Below are 24,370 nucleotides of genomic sequence, written 5' to 3' on the forward strand. Positions count from 1 at the left end.
ACATGACTTCTATCAGAACACAAAAAATAGCTCAACTATAGACCTGCACAAGAGCAAAATCTACTATGATCAGTGAGAACCTCTCTTTTGATACTAATGAAAGTAAAGAATGTTCACACGTTGACAAGTTCAGTTTTGTTTTATTAGGACAGGAAGTACGACTATTCTGCCAAGCACTTTTGCAGCTCATCATCCTCTCAACAGATAAATATAACCACAAATGTGGGAAAAATTCTCTTTAATAATTCTGAATGTATTCACATAATTCAGTTCCGAGTGTAAATTAAACATTTCAGTTCTGGTGTCTTGATCTATTAAAAAGTTTCAAAGCAAGTTATTGCTCTGAGTAGAATATCAACTAGAGGTTTATCTTCTCTATGCAACAACTGATCAAGATACTTGTTAAAAGAAAAATTCTGAGTCTCTGCACAAGAATGAACTGGAAACCCTTCCTGACATGGAAAACACAGCTTCTAAACTTAAACTTCCACTTCTTTGATTTCAGTGCCAAGTTTCATACAAGTAAAATGTAGGCTAGTGGCTATCAGTTAAGTACAATTTATCCATTTTTAATGTTGCTGACAAATTAGAGGCAGCTAGAACGTCCCCAGATCCCTCTTTCAAGACTGTTTTTTGTGTTACAAATGTGAAATCCAGAAGGTAAGTTCATTAACTGCAGGCGCTTTGTGTCAGACATGAACATTTAAAGGGACAAAACAGCGAAATAAAGGGAAATCACAAAGACAACAATCAAAACTATCAAAACAATGAAGAATCACCAAAATTATGAGAAGAATATCCTTCCTTTAAATATGTTTCATATTTTATCAACACATTCCCATGGTGGGCAAGCCTTCTCCAATATTTTTAATATCTTAATTGACCTACATTTGAAAACAAAACTGAAAAACTCTATTTTTGTGATTTAAAATTAATAAAATTCTCCTAGAAGTTTCTAGCCCAACGTCCTTGAAAGCACTTTGATAGTGAAGAAAGCAGTAACCAGCTGCAGCTTCACAGATGCTGAAAATGCATAGAACAAATGATACTGATTGTAATGATATGTTTCAAAGCAATAGCAGTGGAGCACTTCTGTTGAAGACAGCCTTCCTGTTAAACAGAAGACCAAGCACAGACTCTTCCTCTTATTCTATATAATATGACTAGTACAAATTGCAAATCTCTTTAAATGCCTACAGGGTTCCTGACATTGAAAAGAAATTAGAAGAAATCTATCTAAGGGCCAAACAATATGAGTCAAGATTCATGCATTATTGGAAATTACATAAAGCTTTCAGTTAACTAGTAGGAAATAGGAATTGCAATGACAACATCTAAGTACAAATTTCTTAAAATCAAGTCAGTTTGGTAAATTTACTTTATTTCCTTAATATCTGCTTCTTGAGACAAACTTCCAGCGACAGCTAAGATCTCACTTTTAAATAAGAACTCAGGAATTTAGTTTAACAGGATTGTCAATTTTGTTTAAATATGTGCAGGTCACTTCAAAAGCAATGACTCCCATTTATTTAAATGGAAACTACAACAGGTACAAGGGGTACAATAACATTATTTGATAGAACCTGATCTCAGCTACAGATCACTTTTTCAACATAGTCACTATCATTTGCTATCTGTTTTCACTAGCAAAGAAGACTCTGCATGCTGCACCAGCAGAGATGACCCACTGTTTCACAGCTGCTATGACATTGTTGGTAGAAAGAAGTTAGCCACACAGTCCATCCTCTATCTGTTTAAGCTGATGAAAGCGAGAAGGTGCCAGATCTCAACTATACAGTAGGTGTGGTAGGACAGCCAGCCAATACTGGTAATACTGGTGCTCCACAGTCTTTTAAGCTGGTAATGCACCTGGTACTACTGTGTTGCAAAACAGAGACTGTAGTCTTCTCAGACTTGACTCTTGAAATTGTCACCTTCAGCCTCATACTGTCCATTAAGTCCTGATGAACTTGCATATGGCGCTCTGATTCTATGTGAGCATTTGTGATACTTGTCTGATACATGCAATGTTCAAATGTTAGAGGAATCATTTCCAATTCATTGAAGCCAACATTCAGCTACAGTACACAGTAATTAGGTTATGACACCAATTTGCACAGATAAGATGATCAAGATGCTCTTCACCTCATGATATGACAGCTGTTCATGGCTATCTGGAACATGGTTAGTCTTCCACATTGTTGTCAAAACAGCTGAGATCCATCACCCACTGCCTCATTTCATTCACATCCACTGTTTGGTCTCCATAAATGTTCAGTAAGCGTCAGTGAATGTTACCAGGTGCCATCTTCTCCACATGGAGAAATTCAATTCCACACCTTTGCTTCATATGCACTTCCATATCAGATGCCATTTTGTCAGACTGCCTTACTACTGCCATCTGTCACATTGCAACATGTAATCTCAACAGGAAGATTCAGCCTCTACTGCCGTACCACCAACATCCACCTCTGACATCATGGAACAACATCACATAAAATAAGAGGCATTACTTTTAAAGCAGTCTTCACATATACAATGTTTCTAAACTGGATATTCCATGTAGCATAGTCTACTTCAGCATCAGAACATACAACCAGTCAATAACTAGTCAAGAATTCCCTTTTTCACTGGAGAAAAGAAGGCATTCTCTCCACAAGTGCCTGCTGGCCCTGACTAGAAATGTGATTTGTCATACTGCACAAACTTTTACTAATCTTGGAGGAATGGAAAATGTTGAACCATCTAGAAGAAATTACTAATTCTGGGACTGAATCATAGAGTCAAATTTTATCTGTTTGGAAATCCTGACAGTGATAGTAACACAATTTTTGGAGGGGGGGGGGGGGGGGGGGGGGGGGGGGGGAAGAGTTTTAATTAAAATCTGTCATATTGTCTCAAAATTATTTGCATATGATGTATATTATATGTATAATATACATAATGTATATATTGATAATATATACATGTATAATGATAAGGTGCAGATAGGTATTTATGCTGCTTTCTCTATGTGGCAATCCTTTGAAGAGATCTAGCATTTGTAAACTCAGTAAGACAAAGTGTTCATAAGCACAGTAAGAACAAAATAGAATTTTTCATTTTCATATATTTAACCTAGCTAACATTACTCAGAACTGATGTGATAAGCTGCATAACTAAACAATTTCATCACTGAGTGTAAAATTCTTAAGCAGAATCAAGCAAGCAAAAAATGGAAAGGCAAGAGTTTTCCAACACTGTCAAAAATAGCTGTTTGGAAGTTACTGACAACCTGAAAACAGATAGTCTTTAAAGCTTATTAAAGTCCAAGAAGCAACAGCTATATTGCTTAATTGAGCCAAATACCACATCTCTGTGCTGTATGTACCTGGTTTCTCATAGGTAATATTACACAAGTTACCCAAAGTAAGATCATTTTTGCTGGGTCTGCAGATACCCCTCCATTATCTCCAAGGTCGAAGGCACTGCCAACCCTCATACAAATTCTGCTAGATGCAGGCAGATTTAAGGTCTTCATTTCACCTCTTGGTTGTAAGGACTACTTAGTCATCAATTTACACTGGAGTGTCTTTGATAGCACACTCGACCTTAAGTTCCAGTTTTCCTTACAATTTTTTTTTTCCATCTGCTTGATGGTATAAGAAACACAGCATAACTTCAGTAATGTTACTGCACTCAGAAAAATTCTGTCTTGATAATTAGAGATAGCACCAGCTAAAGGGTTTACACCTGTCTTGCTAACTACCCTTCTACACTACCCAAGAACTTGGCTACTTCCTGAGGTCCGAAAGTAAAATAGCTAGTTAGCAATTAAACCCAGATTTTTAAACCCTTCACCTGCTTTCTTTTCTCTACTTAGATTCTCCACAGGATTCTTCCTTAAATGTAGTAAGAGTGAATAATCTGCCTTCCTCTTGCCCCATAACTGTCTACATGCACCCAGTCAAAACCAGATCACATAGAAGCAGCTAAATAACTCTCAGCAGAAATACTGGGAAAAAAAAAAAAAATCATGCCATGATGCTGACAGTGTTCTACACAACAACCCTGGAAGTAAAATATATATATAATATGTATTTTTATATTTTTGATTTATATATATATATAGACACACTTATATATATATATACACACAATACAATATACTATGTATATTGACTGATATACATATATATATATGTGTGTGTATGTATATCAGTCAAAGGCATCTTTTCCATCATGATGCTCTGCTTAAAAATGCTTTGAAGTGTTTCCCTATGTTTATTACTACATTTTCATAAGAGTCAAAACTTACATAGAAGACACTGATTCAAAACTCACTCTTACCATGCTTTTAATGATTAGGAAAAGTGATTATTAAAGGTTATTATGTGACAGGCAAGAGATTAGACTTCTAGTGTATGCACTCTAAAACTAAATGAAGCATCACATAATTATCAGAATTATGAAATAATGCAAGAATCAGAGCCAGTGGTTGGTCCATGTTCTAAAAACTGTTATTCTAATCATTTTAAGCATGAAATATGACTAATTTATTATTTATTACTGAATTTCCAGACTTACACATTCATCCAGAAAAGATACATCTCTGGTTCAAAACAATTTAAGGCTGTGGGATTAAAGTCTTATTTTCTTGATGCAATATAATGCAAAAATAAGATACATTCACGCATATAACAATGACTAAGAGATTGCTAGTGACAGTAATTCCGTAGCCTTCCCTTTTCATCTTCCCCAGTGCTTTTGTATCACACGTAGAGATAAATCCAGAAAATCCCAGAAACCCAACAAGGTTATCCTACTAACTATAAAATAGCCAGACATAACTTATGCTTCTAATTGCCATCAGTTTAACAAACAAGAGCCAAGACATTTTTGTACTATAATTATACACTCTTTAAGGAGATTAGGAGCCCAATTTAGATCCAGTCTAAATTCGTTTAAGCCTTCCAAACGTACACTGATTTAGTAAGGATTGAATTTTTTGTGGGTATTACAGATTTGCTTGCCTTTGGTGTTTCAAGCAATTAAAAATAATGTTTGGTTTCATTTAAAAATAAGTGTTTTTTTTTTTTTAACTTTTATTTAAGCATTTATGCAAAATACAGCTTTTCCAGGTGATCAGATCCTGCAGAAGTACATGAAGCAATCTTGTCATCTCCTTTTGGAATATGAACCAGTTGACCTTATGAGTTCTCATTTCTGAGCCTACATATTAGGTGTTACTATTTGTCTTCTACCTATGTACTATCTGGCAAAAAAAGATAAAGCCATCCAAGTATATGTTCTCCCTCCAAAAATGCTTTTGTAAGCTTATTTATGAAAATACATTGGTATTTTACACTGATAATTAAGTAATATTGTTATAATTAGAACCCTTGTACCACATGTTTATAAAAATCAAACAGCACCAACCAATATGTAGTCTCAACCACGTTAACACCATGAAATCTACAAAATCCAAACTACAGTGCTAGTTTCAGTAGACAAGGCCTCACAGCATTAGCTGTTTATAGCAGCCTTTCCAATAGTTGCGTCTGTTCAAGGACAGAGAGGAATCATTTCAAATTTCTCAGTCAGTACTTTTACTAAAATCACATTTTGAAAAGCAAAGCATAAAAAGGCAATTTAAGTCTCTGATCATAATATACTAATTCAGATGCAACACTGAACAAATGGTACGCATTTTTTGCTTCCCAGCTCTATGTCACTAAGCTTTCGGTGACTCACTCCACCCTGTTGTACCAATAATGATCTCAAAAATGCAGATTGCTAATGACTTCTCTTAGATCAATATAAATCTGGGAAATGTGTGCAATTCAATGCAACGTTTCTAGGAGTACCATAAACATTCTTCCACATAAGTTTAAAATAATGGCAATCAAAGTTTTATTTCATGCCTAAAGCTACTCTCATACTGAATAGATATGTTGTAACAGTTGGAAAATAGTTGTACTCCTGCATATGGTACAACTTCACAAAGTTAACATACTTTTAATGCTTTTGGATGAGTATCAACAGAACAGTAAAGACTTTCTCCCTTCTTTTGTAGTACATTTTCAATTGTTTTTAAAGACTTCACTGTTTCATAATACTTAACTATGAGCAACAGCAAGGTAATAATATGGAAGGTTGAAGCAAGGACAAGTAGTCTGGGAGAAATACAAGGAAACTGTTCAAACATGCACAGAAAGTTAGGAAAACCAAAGCCCAGCTGGAACTGAATTTGGTGAGGTATGTCAAAGACAACTAGAAGAGCCCCTAGAGGTACTAAGATTGCAGAAGACCAGGGAAAATATGACTGCTGAATAGAGCAGGTGCCTGGGTGACAAGATACAGAGTAGGTTCTCTCAAAATACACAGAAAGGTTCTTTAGTATGAACAACCATTTATCCCCAGGCAATCTCTTTACAAAAATCAAACTGTTTGTTTGGTACCTGATAGATCTGCCACCCTGTTCCGGAACAACTCCTGTCTGCAGAAAAACAGGAACTCTGTCTCCTCTAACCAATACGTCCCTTCCCAAATTCAAATAAAAAGGAGTTTCTTTCCAAGACCAATGGCTATTAATTGTTCCAGCTGCAGGTTAGAGACTTCTTCCAAGCCTTTTTTGTTCCCTAAAAGCCAATTAATACTTGTTTCCTTGCATGGTCTTTGCTCTCATTAAATAACTTTTATAACTCCTTAATTCTAATGGATCTTGGTACATTCAAGAAGGTCTACAGGAAAGAAGATGTAGGCTGTAGTGGAGAAAAATTCTTGGGCCTGGGCAGCCCTGAACCCAACACATGAACACACTCAATTTGTGAAATTCAGTTTCCATGAAGATTAAATCTCTACCTGTCAGCTGGGATAGAATGATTTTCTTCAGAGTGCCTGGTATGACTGTTTTAGGTCAACACTGATAACATGAGAATATTTATAGTTAACTGCTAAGCGGTGTTTTATAGAGCCAAGACAATACACAGCAAAGGGCCCAAGGATCTGGCACAGAACAAAATTAGAACAGCTGACTTAACTGGCCAAAAAGATATTCCATACCACGTGACAACAAGAGAAGGGAGTTTTGAAGGAAGTGGAAATTCATCTGCTGTAATCCACTGCTTGCAGGGCTAGCTGAGCTTCAGCTGGGGGATGGTGAGCATTTGCTTGCGCATCACTTTTTATGTACATTCATACACAGGGAAAAGAAAAACAGTCATGATCATATTTTCACAAGTAGTCTTACCTCAACCCTCAAGTTTTGTTTTTTTTTAAATTCTCTCCCCTATGCCACAAGGAGGAGAGGGACTGAGCGAACAGCTTTGTGGTGCTGAGCCATGTGCCAGATTAAATCACAACTATCAGACGCTTCCTCACGGTCATTTTTTCTAAACTGTGCTGCTTCAACTGGTAGTCATTTGTTCCAATAGAAAATGAGATGTAGTTTGCTTCTAACTTGTGTCACTATAATGGTTTCAAATTAAAGCTTTTCCTGTAGGTATACCATCTAAATTCATTCCCTGCAGTTGGAATAAATCTGAGCTCCTACAAAAACTTGTCATTCAGATGGGGAACTTAGTGGGTCTCTTCTTCTAGCAACTTAATGAAACTGATGGGAAGTTTTTAATCAGTAACATCTCTACCTCTTCTCTATTCTCCAAATAAATTCCATTGAAATTAGCAGGGGAGCAAAAGCCGACAACAGTCTTGCAGAATTTCACAGATATTCCTTAACAATCAGGTGTTCAGCAGAAATTAACATTTTACTTTTGGGTTAGCAGACAGAAAATTACTTGTAAAACATCCTTCTTATACTCAGTCAAGCCCAGTTTCCCCCCCCCCCTTGGTGAAAACTAAACGATACTGTCAATAACAAGCTGAACACAATTAATCAGATTATTGGCCATAGAGTAGAAGACGAGCATCATGAACAGTTTGTTAATGCCCTCTACACACACTTGTTTCTTGATCAGACAGGGTTAGACAAAAAAATTCAGCTTCTATTCAGATGCACAAGTGTATTTCTCAGGGAATAATCCGCAAGAAGAAAGGTTACTTAAGTCTTGAGAAACACATGCAAGTTGCACAGCTCAAAAAGCCTTGCTTTCCATCAGCTCCTGGAACCAGTTAGATATAAAACTGAATGGTATGATGCATGTCAGAGAGAAGTACTTACTCCCCAGAATGCTGTTAAAGAATTATTTTTCTCCTCTTCTCACTCCCACCCCAATTCAGCGTAGGTTTATATCATAGTTTTCTCATGTAGAATAAAATTTAATGCCAACCATGAGAGCTGATACCATCATCTAGCAAATTTCACTGATTACACATGATTTCACCTAACTAGAAATGAGAAAGAGTTGTTGTAATATTACCAGTATTCCAACTATAGTGTGCTACCTGCCCAGTTGTACCTGCCCAGCAGTCAGTGAACAGATGTAGTACATTAAAGCTCTGTAGGAACACTAGAACAGTGTAACTATAACACAAGGACAGCCTCGCAAAATGCAAGATTCCTCAGTTAATCACATCAAAATCTTTAGAGCTTGAAGGGACCTCTAGGGGTCATCTAGTCCAAGAGCCCTGCAATGAACAGAGACATGCAGAGATCAGGTTGTCCAGGGCCTGGTCAAGCCTCACCTTGAAAGTCTCCAGGGAGGGAACAACCACATTTCAGGGCAAACTCACCACCCTCACTGTTAAAATTAGAAATGAGGCTAAGTTTATTTTCTAGATGTGCAACTATTTACCAAGCCTCATTTGCAAACAGGGCTTTGTCACACCGTCCATGAATAGTGTTCCTGCTACCAGTAGTCTCTCACTTTCAGAAGCACTTCACAAAAATATACTTTCACAGAACAGATTCATACCAATGTATTCTTATAACTGTATGTGTTTCACGGGAGAGTCACACTTCAACAATTGCTCTAGTTTAAAATGTGGTAACTGTACACCAGTGAAAACATCAGACAGGCTTTATTTCAATGCTTATATTATATGCCTGACTAAAAAGTTTCTCTTCTGAAAGCGATGAATGAAACCCAAGAATAAATTACATGAAATCTGGTTATGTTGTTTACCTCACCCAGATACCAAATTGCCATTATACATCAGGTAAACGATGCTTAAAAGGATGAGGCTTCTAAGATTCTGCTCAAAGCTTGGTTGAAGTCTATCTAGTTCATAGAAGACTCAGGAAGGGCTGATCTTACCATTTTGTAACTGCCTAACAATCATACAAAAAAAACCTGTGTATATAATACAGCCACATTGTATGACCATAGATCATGGTTTGTCTGATCTTCCCTGACACAGCTTAAGCCCTGTCACACAGAGCAGAGCTCAGCGCTGCCCTCCGCTCCTTGTGAGGAGCTGCAGCCACCGTCAGGCCTCCCCTCAGCTCCTCTGCTCTGCACTGAGCAAACCAGGGCCCTGAGCTGCTCCTCTCAGTTTAGTGTTATCTGCAAACATAATACCTTCAAGTCCTGCATACAAGTAATTTATGACAACACTAAAAAGAACAGGCCCTAAAATGGAGTCCTACAGAACCTCACTAATAACTGGCCACCAGCCTGATATAACTCCATTTACTATAACTCTTTGAGCCCAGTGCCTCTACCAGTTATTCACCCATCACAATAAGGCTATGCCAAGCTTTTCCATAGAACATTTTGTATGTAAGAATACTGTGAGAAACAGCATCAAAGGCTTTGCAGAAAAGCAAAATGATTGCAGTAAGTGGCTTCCCTTGGTTAACTAACTGGAAAACCATGTCAAACATGCTTGACTTTAATATCCAGGCTGAACAAACATCTTAAGAAGAGACAATTTAAAAATCAAATGCACTGAAAAGAAGAGATTACAGGAAAACAAATGAAGCTTTCTGAAAGTGAAGAAGAGAGGTTTTTTTCAACTGCAAGGATAGTGTTAGGATATCAAGAGTACATTTTAACTGCTTAAGTTTATATTACATATTATAATTCCCTTCCTCCAGCGTTCAGGCACGGGATCAAGAAAGGACCATAAACGAACATAAAAATTCAGTAGTAATGAAAGTAATTGCACACACTCATACAAGAAAAAAAAACATATAAGCAGTCTTCTCCAAGCAATATATCATATGATAAGCTTAAAAGGGCAAAAATTACCTTTAGCTCACTTACCTTAGCATAACCTTTCCTCATCAGCGAGATCTATAAACATCTCTAGATTGCAAGCCAGTTTTAAGTCTATTGACTTGATGCTTTCCATCTTCGCCAGCTGGCTGTAGAGATCTTCTAGGCTTTTTCCTTGAAAGCCTCCAAGGACCTACTGTACAGTGTAGCATATATATATCCCTTTGCTCTTCTACAAAGAAGAGTGCTTACAGTTAGTATTAATATTTACATCCATACCTGGATCTATTCTTCATTATTTTTTTTTTAATAAAAGTTCGTGGTTTTCTCCAAGATAGACTATCACCAGACACTTAAAAGCTATTTCATATAACAATATTTATCAGTGACTTTTGATTGTATTACCTGCCTTTTGTCACACTATTGCCAAGACTAACGTTCCTAGGATTTCTGGATTTCAACAAGCCACTTTTCATTTTTACTCTTATTAGTGTTATAAACAACTTGACAGAGAAATCTTTACATTTCTCCACGAGACTTTCCTCCCAAAATACCAAATACTCAGACATAAAGCTGAGTTTTATTCAGTCTAGTGCCAACATTTTCCTTTTTTTCTTTTTTTCCAACTTGTAACATTTTAACATGGAATATCAGACATGATCATTGTCTGGCCAAGCTAGAAATATTCAGCCAGTACAGAGATCTCCATGAAACCCATTTCCTAGTCCCAAAATACTCCAAACTTTTGTTTGCGTGTACACTTACATACTTTTTTTCATTAATAAAAAGCTTTTGCTAGTCAATAGATGTAGTATTTTGCATTTATAGTTTTTCTACTCTACCTATGAAGAGCTCCAGACTGACAGCAGTTAGAAATTCTGGCATTTTGGGGCAGGGGAGGGGGAAGTACCAGAAGAAATGGAGAAATTTGCAGTAACACTTTTTAATTCTTAAAAGGATCATACTGTACTAGGTGGTGTATCCACAGTATATTCAGCAACACCACTTAAAAACGCCATTTGGCTCATAGATGTAGTTTCCATGCAACAGAAATGCATTATGTTGCATATTTAGACGTACACTGGAGTAACAAAACATTTTCATTTGCAAGTCAAACCCAGTATCTAATTTTTTGCAAAATAACTAATGAAATGCATTATCAATATGAAGTGTTTGGTGTGTATTTAAAACTATACTTCAAAATTACTTTTGATATAAAAACAACCCATTTCCATTTTACTTTCAATGTTAAAGTTCATTACCTGGAGTCCAAATTCTACTGCTTCCTAAAATAGGTGCAAGTCTAAGACCAATTACAACTTTACTTCAGAGATCTCCTTTGGTTGATATATAAGTATCTCTTCATAATTAAAATGAATTTTTCATTAAGCAGTACAGCTTTCATAGAAATATGCAACACTAATGACAATACCTAGCACAGCTTGACTTTTTCCAATTAAATTAAATATTTAAAGAATCACAATTAAGTGCATCATCAGAAGCAGGATTTTGCACAATCATCATGTGGCAAATACTGCAAGGACAGTCTTACTCAATATAATCCATGTCATATGTAACTATTTAGCTTTCATAGCCTTTTTAGTACACTGATGATAAACAATTTCCTTACCATTCTAGAAGCATTTGCCTGTTTACGAAAAGGAAATTCAACAACAGGAAAAAATCCAGATGACTGCAATTGATACATTTTTCTAACATCAAAACACTGTTGAGTTTTAACATTATCTATGACTTCATCTACAAAAATATTCAAGAGATTATGTAATCAGAAACAACGTGGCAAAAAGAGAGCCAAAGAGAGGACAAATCACCAATGCTTTTAAGCACTAGTTTACTATAAAGATATGTAAGGAGGCAACCAGACTTCTATCCCAAGTACCTTTGTATCTTACCATACAGTTCTTCATGCATTAAACTATGTTTCTTGTAGCATAAACAGTTTGGAGCCAGTGTTACATATTACACATCAATCAGAAATTCAGTCAGATTCAGAAGTCTTACACTTCTTACCAAACTGAGAAGTGGGGAACTATACCACATGAGTTGACTTCCCTACATTTCCTCTTGCTTCTGTTTTTCTCTCTTAGTTTAATGATTCTATAGAATGTATGGAATGAGCACTTGTTGTTCATACATCAGACATAAGAAAAATCACTCCTTATCAAACACATATTACACAACTCCAATAAGCATAAATTTCCATGTTTATACACCTAGTAATACATCCCCTGCAACTCTTTATAACCTCATATAAAGTAAAACACACCCATGTAGTGCCATTTCAGAATTAAGTACCACAGTAAATATGTATGAAGTAGGCAACATCAATAGCAATGCTTAGAAAACTTGTTAACCATTTGTAGTTCTTGCAAAACAAAACAAAAACAGTGATAATGCACAAATATTTTTGACTTACAAGACAGAAAGAACAAGCTCATCACTTCAGGTTAAGAATACTTACACTATGTTAAATTCAGACTTTTATTCATTAAGCTAATAAACAAGACAATAAATTCATTTAAACAAACAAACAAACAAACAAACAAAAAAATCCAGCTTGCTACTGTTGGTCCATGGAAGCAATGAGATTGCTTCTCATAAGCTCTTTGTACTACCAGACAAAGCATTATCAGGAATATCAATAATCACATACCAGAAGGAAAAAAAATAAAAAAAAAAATTAAAAAAAAAATAATAATAAAAAAAAAACACCCACCCAAATGGCAATAGGGTCACTAACTATAAAATACTCCTCCTCCAGAAACAACCTTCATCCAGGAGACGTTCTTCCTTTAGAGGTTAGCCCTTAAATTAGCCCAGGGAGAGGTGGACCTTCTGGTCAGGCAGTAAACACAGGTTAATTGCTTGCACTTGTGCTTTCTGGGCCAGCCACCCCCTTCACCAGGTGCTCAGTTATCAGTTCAGGCTGTGACACAACAGTTCTCATACACTGCTACTACTTAAAGGTGACACTATTAAAATTGTTTTTACTCAAAAATATCCTGGAGGAAGTATTTTTGCTGAATATTCCTGATTTTTTGTTAGCCAAACTAATAATTCAGATAGACAATTCAAGTTAATTATACATCTGCTGGAGTTGGAGAAATGAATTAATGCTTAAGAAGATGTAAATTTAGCAACCATAACGTTACACTGAGATGTAAAAATGAATTGGGAATTGCAAATCACAAAATGGTTGAGTTTGGACGGGACCTCAGGCAGTCCTTTAGTCCAGCCCTCATCAAAGCAGGATCAGCTACAGCCCGTTGCTCAGAGTTTTGTCCTTTCAGACGTGTATACCTCCAAGATTGGAGATTCCACCATCTCTTTGTCCAAGCTATTCCAACACTAGTCACCACCCTTACATTATTTTTTCATCTTATGTTTAAGTGCAATTTCTAGTGTACCACCCTGTGCCCCTTGACTCCTTTCAATTCACTGGACGCTAATGAAAAGAGTCTAATTCTGCCTTATTTACTACCTCCTATTTCAAAATCACTGCAGCCAAGATCACCTCAACCTTCAGATGCAGTTCTTCATTAACAGCACTATGTCCACCACAGCGCTTCCCCTCCTCAGCTCCCCGGTCACCTATCAAGAAGTTATTGCCAGTGCACTCCAAATATTTCCTGGACAGATACTGCCATGCTGTATTGGCCATCCAGTTGGTAGAAATCTATAGATTTTGCAATCTAATTCTACCTTAAAATCTGACCGTTCCTTGCCAGGAATTGCCTATTATCTTTCTTTCAAATTAAGGTTTGTAATTACCGGCAGCATCTCTGAATGGACAGGTAGTATAATCAATTCTTGCTCATGACTGTGTATTTTTTATATCTTAGAAACTGCAAATCAGCTTCCAGTTGAACTAAATCCTATTTAGCAGTTCAGAAAAATATTGAATGGCTAGAATTTTACTAAAAGGTAACTTGTGAACATGAAGACTGTTAAATAATTTGTGATTATAAATTGTAACAATTTCTACCAGAATTGCTGTGCATATATGGAGTCGAAATAATTTCCAGTTTATCTACTTTATTATCAAATATGTATGGCAGCTTATTCAAAATAAGAAGTGTTACATTCTATGCAATGATAACAATACTATATTAATTTAAAAAACATTCAGGAAGATTGTCTCCAAATTAAAAAGTTCAGTCATGTGTAGATGAACAGGAAGACTTTTAAAAAATTATTGACACATGACAAATGCGTAACCTACCATAGGGAACCCACTTTAGCAAGAGGTTGGACTTGATCTCCAGAGGTCCCTTCCAACCATATAGTTCTGTGATTCCATGTAATTATGTAATAGAATAAAGCACATCAAAGACATATATCCAAGAAAAGAAACACATTACTTTAGAAGCTGTATTTACACATAAATCCTCAAATTTAATGGTTTTCCCTTCTCTTCTAACATTACTAACTGAATAGCAGAACTTTTGGTCTACTTGCCTTTATCAGGCAGCTGCTGAACTTATTAATGGCATCACTGTTAGTATTCACAGTAATTTTGATAAGGCTAGAGAAAGGACTCTTCCTTTATGCACAAAAAGCAAGATATGGAGAAAACACTCAATCACATTACTGACAAAAGTCAGTAATTTAGGCTGAATATTCAGTTTCAGGCCTTTCTCACCAGGTCAACTTTATATAAAGTAATGCTTCCTATTTATTTCCATGGAAACTACAACACGTACAAAGGATGATTTAACACTATTTGATAGAGCAAATTCTCAGCTACAAGACACAGCTTTGCAACACAGACACCACTATTAGCTGTGCATTTTTGCCAGAGATGAACAAGAGCATTATTTGTATTATAAACATTCCACGTTTATAATAATATGTATCACTGTCCGGAACGTGGCTTGGCTTTCACGTTGCCGTCACCATCGCTGAAACGCATTACTGATAACCTCACTGTGTTCACATCCTCTGTTTGGTCTCCATAAATGGTCAGCAAGCATCAATGAATGTCACTGGGTGCCTTTTTAGTACGGAGGAATTCGATTCCACACCCTCTCTTCATACACACTTCCACATCACATGTGATTTTATCAGAAAGCCCTACTACTGCCATCTGTCACATAGCAACAACATGTAATGAAATATTTCGGAGAAGGTTTAACTCTACTGCCTTATCACTAACATCCACTTCTGATGTTGCAATCCAACAACATCAAATGGGAGGCATTACTTATGGAGCACCATTTGTATATTTTTTTATATATATGATTTTATATTTGTTATAATAGAAAGGTTGCTTTGAAGGGTAAGCTGATTTAAAGTGCAATGCAGTAAACAAATGATTCAACCGGCTGCATAAAGCACAACCAACCACTGAGTTCAGATCCCAAATGGAAGAACACTTACAAATCATTATAAATCCAGTAAGAATCACTGTACAGGTGAAGCAACACCAAGACTTCCAGCTGAAGCTGTAATCTATGCCAGTTCTATTCTTTGTGCCTCATGTATAGTATAAAGAGCATGGAACCCTTGCTCACTTCAGTGTCACTTACAATTCAGTGTCCATGGCAGGCAGTGCCACCAAAAAAATAAAACAGAGTACGTTGTAGGGTGCACACTGATAACATCTCAGAAAATCAAATGTAACATCAGCAAGTTATTATTTGAAAGCGAAACAATGCAGATTTAACTATGAATGGCTGACTGCATCTCCCAAAATAGTGAAACAGAGTAGTTTCAGCTGCAAACCACACTTTTATCCAAAATTTGGGATCAAGTTGAAATAGTAACGTTTTGCAAAGGTAATTGCAACAGTACATTTCCCTAAGACAGCTGATGTTGCTTGCCTTTGGGCAAAATGACCCTTAGAGTTCAAACAAACAACAAGATGTAGTAGGATAATCACATTTATTTCTTGCAGGAAAATTAACCAAGTCTTATATAACTCCAGCTGAGGAAAATCTTCCACAGTTCTTTATCAATATTTTTATATTTCAATGACAACAATTCCAAATTTCATGAAAAAACCCTTGATTAAAACAGCAGTAGTTCATAACTAAAAGAATATAATTTAAAAGTAGGTTGCTTTCACTTTTGTTTAATTAAAGTTTTGTTCAATTCCTTATCTTGTGACAGGGATCTTTGTAGACCTTGATGCTCACCTATTCCATTAATGGAATGATGCTGCACTTAACAACCAAGCACTACTGTTTACAGACTTGTTCAAAGCTTGCTGATAGCACTGGATAACATCAATCCAGTCCCCTGTATTGTCAATAATAAGGAAGCAGATATCTGCCAGAGTAATTTGGCTGACTTCAAAAGGCCTACATTTATGGGAATTACAAGGCATGCTGTCATGGAGGCACCTAATATGTCCAGAAACTTATGTGATTTATCCTGGACTGATTCCACTGGAATCTCCAGTGTGTCTGCCATTCTGTGCAGTAACTCTTGGAAACTTTTATTTGGCTCTACTTTTGAGTATCAGTGTTAGTACTCATCTGCAGACAAAGGTAATAAGGTGTAGAAACTGTGACTGAGAGACTGTGAGACATGCTTCAATCAATGATCATGATTGGGATGAAAAGGGTCTGACTGTAATTGAGATAACAGAAACTGGTACGATTTGATTCAGTCTGGACCAATTCCTAGATCATAATGTGAATCATAGATCTTGAATAGTAGTTATTACCAATGGAATAATAACCTACTGCAGTAATGAGGACGTTACAACTATTGTAAGGTTCTGGTTACAATAAACCTAGTAGCACATGAATGGATAAGGAATAAACATTTCAATCATTAGCATACAGGACTGGAACAGAAAACAGCAGACAGAATACCAAGTGGGACATTTGCAGGTTTTGAATTTCACTTCACAATAACAATACAAAAAGATATCTGATTCCTAATATCAGGACCCATCAGGAGACTCCCAAAAGCATGCCTTAAGTATATGACTCAGCCTAACACATGAAAATTTTGAGTGCATTTCCCTGATCTTTTTAGGCATCACAACTTCTTGTAAACACCTCTGACCTTTGTCAGGAATTACTTACAAAATAGCACATCTCAAGAATGTACCTCGCATCCAAAGCACTGTAAAAATACTTTGTGGACTTGTAATATTATTGCTTCACAAACACCAAGATTCTTAAAACCTCTGCTGTTAGAAAAAAAAGTATTATTTGAAAAAACATTCAGACAAAAATGCAATTCTCTTTTAAAGGGGAGTAAAATTAATAAACTTACAAAAAAAAATTTTATCAATAATTGTCACAATTGATAAAATTTTCAGGTAAGAAACAGCCAAGTGTTTGGATTTTTATTTTTATTTTTGAAAGAAGTGCTGATTTACTATATGCCTGGTCTGTGAAAAGGGATTGTAGCAGAACTGGGCTCACTCATTGCACCCACGTGAGCAGTATGTCATCTCTCATCATGCAAACGGACTCAGAGGATTCAGCTCTCTGAAAGCATTTGTACTCACATGCATGGAACGTAAATATGCCTTTAGTAGAATTTATGGATAAGTAAAAAACCTGTGATGATATCATAATAAATTTTTTTTACCTTAACTGGATTGCTTTCATACAAAGTTGGAAATAGAGGATCTGCTGCTGCTCTCAAATCCAAGCTATGGTCAGTCCTAGGATCACTGTATATCAGCAGTACTCACCACCCTTTGCCGGACTTGATCCACTAATGGTGGATCAGCATTTTCATGAGGAAAAACTTCTAAAGAAATTCTCCTGCACCAGTGATAGTCATACAAAACAAACAACTCACCTCAGCACTGTCAATACTCCATCAATGGCGGAGTAGAAATTGCAGGAATTCTAGCAGACTTAAATAGGATTGCCAGCCTCGTGGCATCTCCAAGACGCCATGTATTCAAAGGTAGTTCAGAATCTCAGTTGCATTTCCTTTTTTCTGTGTTTTTCCTTAGCTAAAATCTATTTACTTCTCTGTAAAGAAAAGGGGCCCTGGTCTTCTTTTGACTTTTTATTATGCTTATAAGGAAGCTCCTTCTTTTGGTTGCTCATCCACAATAACTTTGTGCACCAGGGTCTTCTATCAGAAATATGGATACTTACCATCAAAAGAGACCACTTCAAACATTTTAACAAAATAAGAATGTACATGGACATATAAATGAGTTTGCTTTATGAGGTACAGTTGGCCAAAGAGAAACCAAATAATTGAAAAGACGTGCACAAAGCCTGTGACCTTTTGAAAAAAATAAAAAGCAGATTTGTTTTTATTTTTATTTCCATGTGTACTTTGTGCTAAAGGTTTAAGTAAATTATGTAAGAAGTAATTGAACTCTAGATGCTTCTGATTATAATGAAAGACATATTGGTCATTGTGTCTTTTCTTCCAAATCTCAGGATGTGGAAACCACTACTATGCACCCACACTCTTGTCCTTGTGTACCTCACAACAAATTTTAACTGGAAATAATATTCATTCTCGTAGTAAAGTCTTGTCAGAAAACATAAAAATATACATACAGCACTGACTCCTAATGGCACACCTGCTAAGTCCAGCAGAATGACTTTGAAAAGATGAAGTTTGGTCATTAGACTCACTGAGACACAATTTAGGGGTTAAAATTGAAGTTATTTGCTATCATCAAATAAAATCATAGAATCATAGAATGGTTTGGGTTGGAAGGGATCTCTAAATCATGTAGTTCCAATCCTTCTGCTATAGGCAGGGACACCACCCTCTTGATAGGGTTGTCAAAGCCCCATCCAGCCTGGCCATGAATGCTTCCAGGGAGGGGCCATCCATTGCCAACCTGGGCAACCTGTTCCAGTGTCTCACCACCTGCACAGTAAAGAATTTCTTTCCGATATCTAGTCTAATAAATAAATAATAATAATAATAATTGTAAAATTTTTAAAAAAGAAGAATCACAAATCTGAAGAATTTTGTATGACATATCAGCTTAAACTTTAATCATGGAGAGGCTGTATTTTACATCACTTTACTAAGATTGACAGTTAAAAAACCCAAATCCATATCTTCTTGCTAAGGTAAAGATAACAGGATCAAATAGACTATAGCCAACATTTAGAAGATCAGAGTAACTGGGATTAATTATAGGGAAAAAGCAACACAGAAAGCAGTCCTTTCTGCTGAAAGAAATACTGAATGAAGTAAGCGCATATACAAAAACATGCTGATGAGCAACAGTTCGTACTGATTTGTCAACAAGCTGTCAACAACTCTGACATGCATATATCTTGTGAACATAGAAATGTAGGAAATACAATTCTTGACTTCAATAAGGTGTTCATGCTGTTTCTTACAATATGGACCTAAAATAGCTAGTAAGTAATGATTCATATGATCATTAGCAGAAACTTTGTGCATAGATATATCACTGCCAAAACAGGTATTTAATTAAAAATGTCACAGATTCCAAGTTGGTTTTGTTTTTTTTTTAATTGTGTTTTGTTTTATTTTGGTTTATTTTATGGGCTTGTCTGGTTTTAAATCTAACATATTTAGTTACTTATCATAAGAAAATTATTATATTACTCACAACTACCCAAATGTTATAATTGCCTTCATTGGTCACATGCATATAAATACATGTTTTGTCTTTATTTTGTTTTTTGTGGTTTCTTTCTTCTCCACTTCTGGAGGATCACACAAATGAACAAGTGCATTATGAAAGGTTTATGCTTTTAAACTCTCAGTTAAGATGACAGACATCTTCTAAACGCACTCCAAAAGGGCTGCAAAACAACTAATTTTTTATTTTTTATTTTTCTGGTCTAAAATAAACATTACAAAGTCCAAATTAAAATAGAAAGCCACCTTTTAAACCAAAAGTAGTATCTTACTGGGCAAATCAACACTGACCTCTTATTTTTTTGCTATTCTAAAATTCAGTAAAATTATTTTTTAAGATTGTTTAAATACTATCTTGCATTATGAAGCTTTTCAGTTCCGATACTAGTTTAAAAAAAGAGATTTGACTTCATACCTGTTTTATTTACTGCTCAATATTTAATAGTATTTAATATTTAATACTAAGTATTAGGCTCAAAAGCTCACACATGACAATTATTCACATATGAGTATGGGACAAATTCCTGATGACACTTCATACACAAATCTTGCAAAAATGTGCTAGGTTACATGCTAGGTTAGTCTTCAGACCTTAAGTATTCAGTTAATTATCTTTGTATAAAAAGGTGATATTGTTTAATTCACCTTTGTTTTTGTTTTTTTTTTTTAAATCTATTCACATAGTTCCTTCTATTCCATACTCCCTTATTGCTTCTTTTACTTGTAACAGTGGAAAAAAGTTTCATGCAGACTTTGGTTTTAACCCATTAACAGGTAGGATTACTTAAGGGTAATCACAAAAAGCTAAAGTTTTGACAGAACTTCTGGAAGCCACTTACCCCACCCCCTTGCTCAAGTTACAAAAGGCTGCCTTGGGTCTCATCCAGGCAGCAGCCACTATCCCAGCCACAAATTTACCAAGTGCGCTTCACCCATCATCCAGATCATTAATGAAGATGTTAAACAGGACTGCACCCATTATTGATCCTCAGGGTACCCCTGTCACTACCGGCCTCCTAGTGGGAGATTTTGCACCATTCCCTAATCCTAACCTTCTCATTTTCTTGATCAATTTCCTATTAGTTTGTTTTACTTAGGATGATATTTGGTTCTATGCCCTACCATAAAGGTTAAAATAAGCATGAATACATGATGGCACACAGTCATTGAATAGATCTTTTCTGTCACTGACATTAAGAGATTACCTAAATCCACATCTGCTTTCTAGATGAAGCAAAAAATATTATACACAAATTCCTGCCTTTTTTTCCACAGAATTGTAGACAGACCTCAAATAATGTATTTTTTAATTTAAAAATGAAATTTCACTTTCTTTCTACTTTCCTAGCAAGTGTATCTGATTATTTTCTATTTGTTTGGGAAATGTTCATTTTCAACAAGAAAATGCAGAAAATCACTTAAGTATTAAAAAATATTTCTTACCTGAGTTCTTTGACTGATTAAAGATAACAGACAAATTAGTTACTTCAACCTGAACACAGTAGCAGTCTAAGATACTGTTAAATTCCAAGTTTTTCAAGTCTTTAGTAAGTCACTTTTGATTAAAGACTATGATAAGTCACACCTTCACAAAGTCCTGCTTACTTATGTAAATTAGCTCCTTTTCTCAAGTTGCCTTAAATGAATGTGAAGCTTATTAAACACCACAAATGGACATCACTGTTTTGTCTGAGCTTTGCAATGATGATGCTCCAAAGGAGCTACCTTGCTGTTCTAAAAAGATTGAAAGAAAAAAATTATCCATGCTAAAGAAATGTTTAAGTAGTTCTAAACAATAGATGGGATTAGAAGGCTTATACAAAGCCTTATCCTTAATGTGACTCATTTAAAAGACTGAACTCATCACTCACTGAAGGAGTTTCCATTCAGTCTGTAAAATATATAAAGATGGGCACAGATGGAGAACATGTTAATTTACACCTGAAAAGCTTAGAGTTTGAAAACTGCTTACCTTATATGAAAGCATTAAGTAATTAAGAATGTGTATCTCATCATATATGTTAATACTCTCTCTTTTTTCTCAAGGTTTTCTAATCTCAGTTTCAAAATCTCTGCAAAAAGCAGATGAAGATATGCTGCTAACTGCAATCAATCTAGGAAGAACCCTTCGAAATGGAGATAGAACTGAAAAGAGAGGAGCAGTGCCTTTGCTGAAACGTTATAAGATTGAGGAAAGCTTCTTGGATGAAGACGATGACAGAAGATTAAAGTTTTTTGTGAGTTTTCAGTTTTACATTTTTTTAATCGCCTAAGTATTGAATTGAAATTCTTTTCATAGCCCTTTAGAAGACAAGTAATTTAAAGTAATGACTTGTTGGGTACAGGAAAAAAATCAGTTTAGGATTGAATGAAATCCTTTCTACCATAATTTCTTCTTTTGAATTTTCTGATTTCCAGTTTTTAAATGTTTAATCTGGGCAGTTAAATTAAAAAATTAAAAATAATTTAAATAGAAACAAAAGTTTGGAGGGAAGAGCCTATGTTTCAGCATGTCTCTTGTTTTTTTTTTTTGTTTTTTTTTTTTCTAAAGGTAAACTGATAGTACTGTTTTTCTTCTTAAAACAGGACACTGATTCCAGACATGATTTCTTAAATCATGGTGTACCTATCAGTGCAGGCAGAAAGCAACTACCTTATCTTGCACTGAAGGGAGCCATTGCTTTTCCAGCTGACACTGAAATTCAGAATATTGAATCAATACAGGAAAGAGAGACAGTGGAAGAAGAAAATTCAGCTAAATTCCCCATAGGAAGGAGAGATTTTGACAGTAAGTACATTTTATTTTTTTCTCTCTTCTTTTTTTTAGATTAATTCTGGTAAGGTATACTTCAGTGTCTCTGAAACCATTTCTTAAAAGCACAGTTAGATACTCCATTTAATATCTGGGATTTGTTAGTGCTATTTAAATCCTGCATTTCCAACTTGCCTCTACTGTAAATAGTCTGGGGGATGGGGTGTAGGCATTTGTAGGCCATACAGAATTCTAGTTCTTTGCTATTTTAAACTTTCGCTTTATATTCCTGTAGTGCTCAGATGCATGCTGGGAAGAGTCTATCGACCCTGTTGGCAAGTCTGAAAACTACTGACTCACAGCACCTTCTTTGAAAAAGATTAAATATTTTATTGTGAGTTTAACATGATTGGAAGATATTTGTGTCTTAGTATTCCTATACATATGCATCTAACATTATTTTCATTATATTGCAATGTTGAGAGAAGCATAATTCATTACCAAAACAGAGCATAGTTGTCAATACTGATGTATTCTTAACAAAAATAAAAGATACCTGCATAATCAGACTTGTAAGCATTTGTCTAATTATACACACAAGCTATTTTCATTGATTTGAGTGTGAAGAAAAGCAAATCATGAATTTCACCTTTTTCTTACAAAATCTCACTTCTGAAGTGCTCAATAGACAATGCAGGTAAAAATAAAAAGTTACACTTTAAAAAATTGAGTTAATTTTGCCTGACCAACAATCAATTTATTCTTGCTTGCAGTTCTGTTGTTCTTTCTTTTTCCATCAATTTTGCTGTCCAATTCCTTCTGAGGGTTGTTTGAAGTCTTACGTTTCTTAGCATTTTTTGGCAAAGATATTTCACTTTCCTCATCATAGATAACTTTGTCATTATTCAAATCCATCTGTTCATTCTTGGAGTTCTTGTTCCTTGGCTGACAACTCAATTTCCCCATTTCTCTATAATTTTTATTCTGATGAACATTTTCAGAAATAGTTCCAAGCACTGGTATGTCAAGACATGAATTCATACCTTCTGTCATGCAAGAATATCAAAAACATATGTGAAGAAAAGAAGTTACCTGGGTTTAATCATCTGTTTTCTATCAGGACTACCATGTGATTTTTTTTATCAAAACAATTGCTTTATAAAGCAGAACAAAACTATTCTGGTCATTGCACTTGCATTTGCTACGTATTAAGTATGCTGATATTTCAAAATTACTTTGCTCAAAAATAAGCTAAGGAAACTAAATTAGGGAAATTAATTTAAAGCTTTGAGATATTAGAAAATATGCATAAAGGATTTAGAATATATATATATGATATAGCTTATGGAGGAATAACCCAAACAATTATTTTCTTAGAGATATAAATTTCAGTTAGCTTGCGTATGTCAAATAAGAAGTAACATTACATAAAAAGTATCACTATTTTTTTTACCTTAAGATAGCATCAATACATGTGTTTCAAACAATATCTTAAAAATTCAAATTTAGCATTAAAATTTCAATGCAAAGGCATTTAGCTGCTCACAGTATATACAAAGCAATGAGACATCTATTTTTTTCTTGAAAACATATTTATACATGAATTTTACCAAAGCTTTCTTTGATAATAGTTGAACACTTAGATATCACATTCACATATTCAATTCCACAACGGCTTACCTGTGAAATATTTACCTTGCAAATGTTGCTTTGGTGCAGGATTTATGCAGGCTGGCATTTGTCTACTGCTGAGGAAGTGCTGATCCCTTATTTTACTCAGCTCATTTTTGTATGTACATGCAAACTGAGATTTGATTGAAGATTGCTCCATCTACCAATAATAATTTGTGTTAGCTTTACTTACAGAAGTAAAATTCAACACCTGCAGGACTAGTAAAATACTAAATTTCCACTCTGTTGTCTCAAAAGTTTT

At 35.3% G+C, this 24,370-nt stretch overlaps 2 protein-coding genes and 1 long non-coding RNA gene across 8 annotated transcripts in view; 1 reads left to right on the forward strand and 2 right to left on the reverse strand.

Moving 5' to 3' along the window:
* Positions 1–5,522: 5,522 nt before the first annotated feature.
* LOC125700333 (uncharacterized) lies at positions 5,523–12,980 on the reverse strand. Its single transcript, XR_007379860.1, has 3 exons — positions 12,838–12,980; positions 10,149–10,332; positions 5,523–7,162 (listed from the first exon to the last, which is right to left on the reverse strand). It is a non-coding gene; the product is annotated as an uncharacterized LOC125700333 (long non-coding RNA).
* Positions 12,981–19,085: 6,105 nt separating this feature from the next.
* Positions 19,086–22,847, forward strand: PMCH (pro-melanin concentrating hormone). Of its 2 annotated transcripts, XM_048960844.1 has the most exons (4): positions 19,086–21,675; positions 21,771–21,922; positions 22,272–22,473; positions 22,733–22,847. In XM_048960844.1, exons 1-4 carry the CDS (start codon positions 21,594–21,596, stop codon positions 22,780–22,782), a joined length of 486 nt encoding a protein of 161 aa, XP_048816801.1. In that variant the 5' UTR covers positions 19,086–21,593; the 3' UTR covers positions 22,783–22,847. The 2 variants fall into 2 exon arrangements, with proteins under 2 accessions (XP_048816801.1, XP_048816795.1); XM_048960838.1 differs by having other exon boundaries at positions 19,086–21,922.
* Positions 22,368–24,370, reverse strand: part of LOC125700143 (PARP1 binding protein) — a 46,866-nt gene continuing 44,863 nt past the window's right edge. For 2 of the 5 annotated variants that reach the window (XM_048960492.1, XM_048960519.1), the window contains 2 exons: positions 24,118–24,268; positions 22,368–23,483 (listed from right to left, as the gene is read on the reverse strand). In XM_048960492.1, coding sequence (XP_048816449.1) covers positions 23,149–23,483; positions 24,118–24,268 — 486 coding nt within the window. In that variant the 3' untranslated portion in view covers positions 22,368–23,148. The remainder of the gene's footprint in view (positions 23,484–24,117; positions 24,269–24,370) is intronic. The other 3 variants (XM_048960500.1, XM_048960483.1, XM_048960509.1) reach the window with 3 other exon arrangements.

The sequence above is a fragment of the Lagopus muta genome, chromosome 1 (genome assembly GCF_023343835.1).
Source record: "Lagopus muta isolate bLagMut1 chromosome 1, bLagMut1 primary, whole genome shotgun sequence".
Lineage (NCBI taxonomy): Eukaryota > Metazoa > Chordata > Aves > Galliformes > Phasianidae > Lagopus > Lagopus muta.

Bases quoted from the DNA above. Each gene is read 5' to 3' on its own strand.
- PMCH (XM_048960838.1), top strand. From the start codon at position 21,686: ATGTGTATCTCATCATATATGTTAATACTCTCTCTTTTTTCTCAAGGT. The intron at 21,923-22,271 runs GTGAGTTTTCAG...TTCTTAAAACAG, and splicing joins ACAGAAGATTAAAGTTTTTT to GACACTGATTCCAGACATGA. The intron at 22,474-22,732 runs GTAAGTACATTT...ATATTCCTGTAG, and splicing joins AGGAAGGAGAGATTTTGACA to TGCTCAGATGCATGCTGGGA.